Below are 11255 nucleotides of genomic sequence, written 5' to 3'. Positions count from 1 at the left end.
CTATACAACCAACTAGAGTCCTAATTTAGGAGATGTGATATCGTAGAGACTGTAATAGTCCAATGTACTGTAGAGGCATGTTATAACAGACAAAAACAAAGTGTGGAGAGAACAGTTAATTTGGAATGGGAAGAGAAAGGTTTCATTGAAAAAGTGCGAAGAATGTATCGGAAGGATAAACACAAACTTACTAGGTGAAGGAGGTATTGGAGGGATGGTCAGCAGGGGTCAGTCAGTATTCAAGGGGGAGGAAGAAACAGCCAACAGTTTTAAAGAAACATTTTTAAAGAAACTACTGGTATGCCGGGCAGCGTGCCCTACACTGGACAGGAAGGTGCATAAGATGCAGTACCTAAGATACTCAGAGTCTCACAGAAGACAAGCACACGGAGCCATGAAGGTCTATTGGGTGTAGGAAGCAGATAAGTCATCCTGGGAGGAAGATGTGGTTAGAAGGTCCATTTTGGGGTGAGATTGTGAAGAGTGGTGTGTTTGGACTTTGTTCCATGGAAAACATGAAACATCCAGACTGTTAAGCAGAGGAGTGACAAAGAAAGTCATGGAAACTTAAGGTACAACCCAATCGCCTTAATTTATAAATTGGGAAAGTGACACTCACAGAGGTTGATTGCCTTAAATGTATATAACTTGACAGTGGCAAGGCCACAGCCAGAAACCAGGTTGATCATATCTGTATTTTCGGATAATTTAGAGATATTATTCTGGGTGCAGGGTAGCGGACAAATTAGGAAGAAGGGGGCTGAAGGTGTCCAGGTAGTAAGCAACAGCTAAGAGGCTGGTGAATGGTCCAAATGAAGAAATGATGAGCTCTATCTATCTGTCTATCTATCTATCTATCTATCATCTATCTATCAATCATCTATCTATCATCAGTCATCTACCAATCATCTATCTATCCATTTATATCTTCAATATTAACCGATGTTTTTGCATCATTTTGATGCCTTTTATTAGTTTCCAAACTCAATGTACTTTACAATCAGAATTATTATTCATATTCATTTCATACAATTCTGATGTTTTTATCACACTTTAGGGATCAGAAATAAGATGTAATTCCCTGCTTCCTGCCTCCATGTGCTAAGGAGGTATCCTGTAAAAATGGAAGGCGTTTTGCCCTAACTCATTTGTCATGCAAGAATGAACTACTGTTGGGTTAAATTAATTGTAGATAGATTGTGGCCATATAGTTAAAGGCAACTGAATGCAATTTATAATGCTTAATAAAAATCTCATTTTGGGAATGTTTAAAAGAAAATGATGCAAACCTATACTTGAACTGTGGTTGTGGGAATATACAAATTGGAGAAGTGGCAGCACTGGAAGCAGACTGTATTAGTTTGCTAGAGCTTCCCTAACAAGATACCACAGACCAGGTGGCTTAAACAACAGAAATTTATTTTCTCACAGTTCTGGAGGCTAGAAGTCCGAGATCAAGGTCTCAGCAGGATTGGTTTCTTCTGAGGCCTCTCTCCTTGGCTTGCAGGTAGCAGCCCTCTTGCTGCTGCTTCTTCATGTGCTCATCCCTCGGTGCACAGCATGCCCCTCATATCTCTTCCTTTTCTTATTAGGACACCAGTCACATTCTTTAGGGTCCACCCTAATGGGCTCATTTTAACTTAGTCACTTCTTCAAAGACTTTGTCTCCAAATACAGTTAACTTCTGAGATAAGGGTTAGGATTTTAACAAATGAATTTGGGGGGCACGATTCAGCCCATACTACTCTACAAAGAACTGGTAAGATAGAAATGACGGCCACAGATATCTTGCATTATATAGTACTTCACAGTTTATACAGCAATTTTCATGTTTATCTCATTTAATTTGAGTAGACTTTTGTTATTTGACTCAGTTTTCTTGGATATAGAATTCTGCTGCCAGTTAAGAGTTTATATAGGATGCACAATGGGAAATGCTCAAGTTATAGTCCAGGAGTCTTCAGGTCCCAGCTATCCTTCAGATTCAGTTTATTTTAAAGTGTTTACATAAACAGACAAACGTTTAAAAAAAAGTGTGATTTAAATGTCATATCCCAGCTGGGTGCAGTGGCTCACGCCTGTAATCCCAGCACTTTGAGAGGCCGAAGCGGACGGACCATCTGAGGTCAGGAGTTTGAGACCAGCCTGGCCAACATGGTGAAACACCATCTCTACTAAAAATACAAAAATTAGCTGGGCATGGTGGTGGGCACCTGTAGTCCCGGCTACTTGGGAGGCTGAGGTGGGAGAATCACTTGAACCCAGGAGGCAGAGGTTGCAGTGAGCCGAGATAGCATCGCTGCACTCCAGCCTGGGCAACAGAGCAAGATTCCGTCTCAAAAAAAAAAAAAAAAAAAAAAAAAAGTCATATTCCTTACCTTTTCCGATAAAGGAACAAATCCAGTTAAAAAAAAAAAAAAGAACAAAAAACTAAGCTAAAGAAGGCCTATCTAGGGCTGGAGGATCCAAGACAGCCAATTCACACGACTGTTGGCAGGAGGCCTTGGCCTCTCACTACATGAACTCCTCAGGGTGGCTTGAAATGTTTTCATGACCTAGCATCTGAGCATTCCCCAGAATGAATATTCCAAGAAACAAGCCACCACCTAGACTCTCAAGCCACATACTTTCGCCTTTACCATATTCCACTCATTAGAAGTTGGTCAAGTTCAGTCCACATGCAAAGAGAGGGGCCCATAATTTTATACACACATACACTCTGTGTTAGTATCAGGAGAAAATCCTGACCTAGAAATCCTATCCTGCATTAAAATTTGTCTGTGATACAGAAGGGTTTGAGAAGCATTAGAAGATTTCCTTAGTCGAAATACTGTCCTATTCCTCTTGCTACTAAACAATGAGACATTTTCCTACCCTATACTCTAAATGATGCTCTCAGTTCCTGACAAGGAAACGAACACACATTTGACATGTCTCTGAGCTATCGTATGGCAGCTTTCTGTTTAAATCCTAGGATTCTCTACCACCTGCTTACTTGATAGATGAGGAAACCAAAAGTACAATGGCTTGCTCAGGGTCATTCTGCCAGTTTGTGGCGGAGTTAGAATCAGAACTTGTTCTGGGTTCTGGACTATTTAGTTTTATGAAGTTGGCATCAACAGGCCTTAACGGGTACCATTATTTCTCCTTACTTATGTTTCTCCTGAAGTTATGGAAAACACAATTGGTTGGTTGGCAAAGCTAACACCTATAACCCAACCCTCATCCTTTCTTGTCATTTCTAGTAACGGGGCTAGAAAAGTGAAATGCTCAATATGCCAGCCTCCTTTGCTTTTAGAGGTAGCCATGTGATATATTTATTGTAAAGGAAATGTGACTAAAGAGAGAATATGATTCCTACCTACCAGGATAACATCAAATAACCTTTATTTTGTAAATCACATTTATGTGTTTGGTTTATATTGATACCATAATCCCAAGTATTAATCCATTATAGGTGTTCACCTAAGAATGCATCCTGATGCAACTATCCAAGCTGAGGATTAAAGTGACCTTTGGATTGAATTTTAGCTTGGAAAGAAATTTAGTAGGAACATGCTGCATAAATCTGTTTTTCTTCTATAAATTGTATAAAAGCAACAAAAAGGCTGTAAAAATCTCCATAAAGTTTATTTCCAGTGAATCTAGGAGATAAGATATTATCTTCAGATGTCAAAATAGACATAAGGGCTGCCAAAACAGCTGAGATTTAGCAGAAGTAGTGTCAGGAGACAGTGAAAGGAGGAAGTGCAGTAAGAGTTGAGAGGGACCAGGTAGTAGCAAATCTCAGCAAAAAATACCGCTTTTGAATGTGAGGGTTCCCCTTGAAAGGCAAAAGCTATGTCCCTTGTTTGGAACAATCAATTAGGAGCAGAGAAGAGCGAGATTGGCTGTGAAGGTCCTCCTGGACCTGGTTTGGTTCAGGGGAGGAGAGGAGGAAGGGCCACCTACACAAGCAATCACAAGGAGCCCTATTTACATGAGCCAGCATGCCTCTATGACATCAGCAGAAAAGATGAAGCATGTGTGTGACGTCTGGAAGGCTACCATGGCTGATTTCCTGCAAACAATGGTATATTGCAAGTCATTCAGTATTGAGTAAGAAAAAGGAGCTGCTGTAAGACTGATACAAAGATACTATATTAAAAAAACTAGAGAAATTAGCAAAAATTAACAGATAATATTCACCATCTGAAAAATTTTGCAGAACAGATGGATATCATTCTGCAACATTTCACCATGAATAGGCTGGGCATGGTGGCTCACACCTGTAATCCTAACATTTTGGGAGGATGAGTCAAGGATTGCTTGAGGTCAGGAGTTTGAGACCAGCCTGGGCAACATAGGGAGACCTTGTTGGCACAAAAGAGTTAAAATAAAAAATTAACTGAGTGTGGTGGCATGTGCCCTGTGTTCCCAGCTACCTGGAAGGCTTGAGTGGGAAGACTCCTGAACCTGGGAGGTGGAGGTTGTAGTGAATCATGACTATGCCACTGCACTCCAGCCTGGGCAACAGAGACATCATCTCAAGAAAAAAAAAATTCAACATGAATATTAAAATCTAGTGATTCAATTGCCTCCATGAAGAAAGTCCACAAAACAAGAAACAAGAAGGAAGAGATGATGAAATCACAGAAAGAAAAAATATGAGCTTAGGAAAGGAGTTATACAAAAAGAAAAATACACACTGTGGGAAACCAAATGAGTACAGGTAATAAAATGGAGAAATGCAATGAAAGGGAAGTAAAGAAAAAAATTAAACTGTTCTGGTAATGGGAGACGAGATAATTCAGAACAACTTCACACTAAGAACTGGAGAAGCTGGACAAAACATTTATTTTAAAAATTCTGCTTGAACACTGAAAAACCAGCAAGATGATGAAAAAATCTTGGGCCAAAATTCAGGAGATAGATATGCAGGGGTGAACCTGACATTTGGGGTCAATTTTGCCCAGGTGCCATTCAAAAATCTGGAAAACAGACTGAGGAACCGATCGTAAGTTATGATGTCCTCTTGGGGAAGGCAGAAAACACTGGCACATGGGATCCACCAAGAATGGAGGCTCTTATGAACCCTTGTACTTTGGATCTAGACCTCAAAGTCTGAACCCTGGGAATGACAGTGAGCTACAAGTGCTCATGCATAAACTGCAGCCAAGACGCGAGTCATCTGGGGATTCAGGTCATCTTAGTTCCTAAAACAGGATTAAGATGTTTTCAGTCTGACAGTGACCCCAGAAGCAAACAAAACTTGTGTCTGGACAACAGCATCTTAGACCTCCACTTTTTTTCTACAAACAACTTTGCAAACACGATTTCGGCATTTAGTGAAAGATAACCAGACCTAAGAGTAGGGAAGAAAACACGAAAAGAGCCAACAGAAACAACATGCAATAGAAACAGATTCTGAATTGGCATTAAATATTGGAATTGTCACACATACACACAGAAGTTAATTAACAAGTCTAAAACTTGGATATTTTGAGCAATAATGAGTTATAACCCATGAAATAAAATAGGAATCTATGAGTTTATACTGACATAAATAAGTGAATAAAGGAGAAATAAATGGATAAGGGAATTCCAGTAAGTGTAGAAAAAACAGTGGAATTAGAAAACCGGTATTTGGCAAGCATTACAGCAATACATATGAAATACATAGGGATAACTGATTAACATTAACATCGTTTTCTCTTGATGTTTACATGGTGTCTTTTTTCTATCCTTTTACTTTTAAAGCTCCCTATGTTTTAGGTCAGTCTCATAAGCAACATGTAGTTGTTTTTCTGCGGTTTGATAATCTTTGTCTTTTAATTGGATACTGAATGTTTTCATTTAACATAATTTGTGAATACATTTGGGCTTACATCCATGTGTTTTCTATTTGTCTCACCTGTTCTAAATTGCTTTTTCTCTTCTGCTTGCCTGTTTTGACGTGATTGAATGCCTTTTATCATAACTTTTATTATTCCTTATTACTTTTGCTTTCAAATGAAATTCCAACTTCATACATAGCCTACATATTCTAAACTTCAATTATCTGAGCACCAGTAATTTCTGTCCTATTTCCACACTGACTACTTAATTTTAGTTATTAACATTTATTCCAAAAAGAAATGTTAAATTGCCACAGTAAACTAAAACAATCAGCACCACTTGCTATGCAAAGTAACTAGAACATACAGAAGAACTTGTTTTATACTCTACTGTGGGAAACACTTCCATATTCCACAAGGCTTTGCCAAGATATATACCTACACCACCCCAAATGGTAGCCACTAGCCACATACAGCTATTTAAAAGTAATGACAAAATTTTAAAACTCAGTTTCTCAGTCACACTGGCTATATTTCAAGTGTTTAATACAAGCCACATGAAGCTTGTATTGGCCATTTTTTTTTGGGCAGCATTTACAGAACACTTCCATCATTGTATAATATTCTGTTGAACAGCACTGTTCTAGACCTTCTCTCTAGCAACCCCCATCCCCTCCACCCAGTGGTGAGCCACAGTAGTATTTTCGTCTTGGAATTCACCAAAGCTCTTTTCCTAGGCCTTTGCATATCCCCATCCCTCTGCCTGAAATACTCCTTCCCCTTTTGCTCTTTGCTAGCTTCTTTTCATTTTTTAGGACTCATCTCATACATAAGACCTTCTTGATAATCTGAAGTAGTATCTAACTCCCAATCGCTACACTTATTTCTCATCTCAGCCATTTGGTTTTTTCTTTAATTGAAATCACTGCAATTTACATTTTATTCATGTCTATTTACTTCCCATCTTTACCTAAGCTACTCCAATTGTACTTCTATCACAGTATAACCAGGTGGTGGCTATCGGCTGTAATCCGAACACTTTGGGAGACTGAGATGGAAGGACTGCCTGAGGCTGGGAGTTTGAGATCATCTGGGCAACATAGTAAGATCCCTTTTTTTTTTTTTTTTTTTTAACTTGAGACAGGGTATCATTCTGTTGCCTAGGCTAGAATGGAGTGGCACCATCACAGCTCGCTGCAGCCTCAACCTCTTGGGCTCAAGCAATCCTCCTGCCTCAGCCTCCCCGAGTAGCTAAGACTACAGGCACGTGCCACCACACTTGGCTAATTTTTGTATTTTTTGCAGAGATGGTGTCCCACTTTGTTGCCCAGGCTGGTTTTGAGCTCTTGGGCTCAAGCAATCCTCCTGCCTTGGCCTACCAAAGTGTTTTTTTTTTTTAATTTTTCTTTTTAAAATTAGCCAGTTATGATGATGCACACCTGTAGCCCCAGCTACTTGGGAGGCTGAGGTGGGAGGATCCCTTGAGCCCTAGAGTTGGAGGCTGCAGTGAGCTATGATCCTGCCACTGCACTCCAGCCTGGGGGTCAGAGAAAGACCCTGCCTCTGAAAAAAAAAGAAGGGCTGGGCATGGTGGCTCATGCCTGTAATCCCAGCACTTTGGGAGGCCAAGGCGGGAGGATGGCTTTGAAGCCAGGAGTTTGAGACCAGCCCAGGCGAGACCCCATCTCTATAAAAATAATTTAAAAAAGAAAAAAAAATATGAAAGAAACAGCTCAATAAATTTGAGAAATTATGTTTACAGATGCATGTAGAAAGTTATTTAATAAAAATATTTCACCATTTAAACTTGGATTCCCCAGAGTGTCATTCAAAATACTGAAATGGAAAGATCAACACAATTAATGAATAAAGAAAGTTTATTGGAGATTATTAAAGAAAAATGATAAAATAAGGCAAGTCCTAGATCAGATTTAAATACAATATTTAGAAAGATTACTATATAATTTTAGCTAGGAAAATCAGTAAAAGGGAATATCCTTAAAAGTGGGAGGGGTTCATATAATCTTTTAAAACAGCAAGTTGAGGTGTAAAAGCATCACCAACAATAGTATGTACCTTAATCTTTACACAATTGGACAGTGAGGAGCAAAGTGGGAGATTCTACCAATGCCACTTACAGAACAGATTTTCAAGTTAATAAGTCATAAAATCCTAATGTAGTCATGGGCTAGGATGGTGACGACAATCTGCAATTACTGGTCAGAGTGAAGCGAAGTGACAGGTCAGATTTTTCAGCATATCCAGTTACTACTTAGGTATGCTTACAAAACTTCGTTAAATAAAGTTGGGTATTGTTAGTATACCCTTTACTAAATGGTGAGGATAGCTGCCAAAATAATCAAACGGCTAATTATGTGTTAACTCTCATTTATTTTGGATTGCAGACATACTCTTGCCCTTTATCTATCTACAAAATTCCTTATTACCAGCAGCTGGAATCCAGTTGTGCAATTATGGCAACTGGACAGACCTGAGCCATCAGTTATGAGATAGATGAACTTTTAATTGTACTAGCAAACAATTTATAGACTGGAAGATTGTTTTTCGGGAATACCAGTTTAACTGAGACTTTAATTATGGTCCAAGAGCTTTTATGAGAAATTCAATCAAAAATTTTGCTTTAGAAAAATTTTATAGGTATATGTTACTAATACTGAGAATGGTTGAATTAAAAGAAATTGAGACTGAACAGTACATTTCCACTGGAAACATAAAGCTCTGAATACTGTGACTGAGTGAACAAAGGAATAGTTCTAAATTTTCTTTTGCAACATACATAACAAAAAGATTTCAAACTGAAAGACAACAGGTTTAACTGAATGACAGATTTAACTACATAGTTTTCATTCTATAAATAAATAACTTGTGAAATATCCCCGAAGTCAGTGGACAAATGGGGAAACCATTATTTTTGTCTTATTCTACAATTCTGAGAACTAGGATTAGAAATTCTAGGACTTTAAATCTTTGTGCTACAGAGAACAATATTATCCACTAAAATCAGGAAGTGGCTTCCTGAAGGGTATTCATTCTCTGAGGTCATACATTGTTTTTTCTTTATTCAAAACACTTAGTAAAGGAAAAGGACACAAGGAAATTCTGATTAAAGTCTTCTCCTGCTCTGTTTGCAATTATACATGCTTTCAAAGTCATTAGAAAGTAAGACCATTTCCTTTGGCAGGTATCTTGTATAAATTAACTTTACAACATTATGTTTCTTGAACAGAAACTTTACACCACTGTCATTATGTTACCTATAGAGACAAAACTACTAACACAAGTAATATGGGCTTACAATTATAACACAAACCTGTGAGAGGGCATGATAAAATTAAATTTTGATTGCCTTCTTTTATTATTATCACTACTACTGTCTGCTCACAAATTCTGTGGCTAGAGTCCATTTCAAATCCTTCTAAGACTCCACTTCATGAGTTAAACATATACATACAGAACAAAGCAAGTATACTGTAATTTTTAAAAGTAAATCTGTTTTACATAGTACAGCTGGAGGCAGTTTAATATAATCAAAAGTTATAGCTCTAAAAAATATGATAGTAGAATATTAAACCTCAGGTTACGTTAGGTTTGTTAACTCTTGATTTGCTTTGAGTAATTTTTTTCTTCAAAAGCCACATTCCAAGAAGATGCCTTAAGTATCAATGAGCTATATTTGAAGTACATCAACTCTGTTTAAAGCTGTCCAACAATAAGGACACAAGCAGTAAAATATCTGAAGCATGAAACATGTAATGTTGATGACTAATGTTCTACAACATCAGGAATAAGATTAACGAAGAGCAAAGTAAATCTAAAACAAGGAAAGGGAAGATACATTTATTAAAAATAAAAATAGTACACAATCTCTGATAACAAAAAAAGCATTGAGTCAAAAGACATCCAACATACATTGTAACAATGCACACGTATTAATTAAAAAAAAGACCCATGAAATAATTTTTAAAAAACTTTCAAAAGGAAAAAACTATTTTGGCTTCCTTCTGCTGAGATTCGCCTATAAACATACCATGCCAGCTAGACCAGCATTCCCTTTCACATGGTCTGTACAACATAGTACTGCACAATGTGAGCAATTACTTTGATGAACACATTGTTTTTGAATAAAATTGTTGGTTCTGTATGGATGATCCAGACATAAATCCATGGTTCCATTTCACAAAAATATTCATACGCTGGAAGAGCAGTGACAACCATTTTCCAAAATCTTCAGTTTTAACAAACGGCGCAGAATAAACTACTAAATCTAGATGTTTTCACATTATTTTGCATGAGTGTCAAATACTATGTAAAAATTAACGTAAAATCTTAAGTTGGCCAAAACTAGCGTCTCTAAAGATCAAAATTCTTCACTCTTTTAGCACGGCTGATAAATCTTTTCTGCCTTTGTCACTAATGCCTGTCAAACCAAAGAACTTTGCAGAAGAATATGCACTGCTGAAGGAAGACAGTACCAAAAATACCATATTGAACTTCAGTCTTAAGACACACACAGTTCCTGTTGGATACTGGACTGTGAAAGTTTATTATCTTCAGTCTTTTCATGTCCTGGAGCATGGCAAGTAGTCTTCCGCTTAAATAACCGAACACTCAATCGAAGTAATTCATTGTCTACCATTGGAGCACTCGTGTAAGCTTGTTTTATGGTGCCCTATTTGAAGAAAACAAAAACAAACTTTAAAAAAGATGTACATTATTAGTAGGAAAGATGGGCAGGTTAACCTCTATCCAAAATATCAAAGTTATAAGAGTATTTCATTTTGGATATTAAATTAGCTTTATTGGATTTCAAAGCAAAATTAGAAAATGTGTTTGGGCTCAATGAATCTTTGAAAAGAAACTTTTAGAGGGCACCTAGTTTAACCTCTTGCTTAAAGGAGGAATCCTCTCAACAATTTCTGACAGGTAATCAACCAGTTTTTACTTTATCATTTCCAATGACAAAAACAAAAAACACACTGCACAGTCTGTTGTTGAATGGCATTATTTCTTCTATGTGATGAAATAAAAGCTCTTCTATGGTGCTACACTGTAATTCAATCTTACCTTTACTTGACAATCCTTCAGTTCTATGAAGGTAACTGCCATGAGTTCCTTCCTCACATAGTTTTTCCTTCTGTAAGCCAAACATTCTATTCTATACTCCTTACTAATCTTTCAATGTCCCATAAAAAGTGAGCTCGAAAACTGAATAAATCCTTTAGAAGACAGCTAATCATGCAGTATGCTGAAGAACTACTACCTCCCTTATACTAAAATATGTATCTATATTATTGTGACTTAAAGTTACATTAGCATTTTTTGGAAAGTTATTGTCATAGAGAAGGGACCAGGGAATGTTACAAAATACAAAACAAAGAAAAGTGCATACTGAAATCAGGGAGCAAAGGAGAATGACTG

General features: G+C 37.5%; 1 protein-coding gene across 25 annotated transcripts in view; it reads right to left on the bottom strand.

Annotated features, from left to right (window-relative positions):
* Positions 1 to 7675: 7675 nt before the first annotated feature.
* The window catches only part of ZC3H13 (zinc finger CCCH-type containing 13), a 97285-nt gene continuing 93705 nt past the window's right edge, over positions 7676 to 11255 (bottom strand). For all 25 annotated transcript variants that reach the window (XM_004054477.5, XM_055359599.2, XM_055359607.2 and 22 more), the window contains one exon: positions 7676 to 10506. In XM_004054477.5, the coding sequence (XP_004054525.3) occupies positions 10336 to 10506 (171 nt within the window). In that variant the 3' untranslated portion in view covers positions 7676 to 10335. The remainder of the gene's footprint in view (positions 10507 to 11255) is intronic.

This window comes from Gorilla gorilla, chromosome 14 (assembly GCF_029281585.2).
Source record: "Gorilla gorilla gorilla isolate KB3781 chromosome 14, NHGRI_mGorGor1-v2.1_pri, whole genome shotgun sequence".
Classification (NCBI taxonomy): domain Eukaryota; kingdom Metazoa; phylum Chordata; class Mammalia; order Primates; family Hominidae; genus Gorilla; species Gorilla gorilla.
Note: the sequence above shows the minus strand (reverse complement) of the source record. Positions and strands in the feature narration are given on the sequence as shown.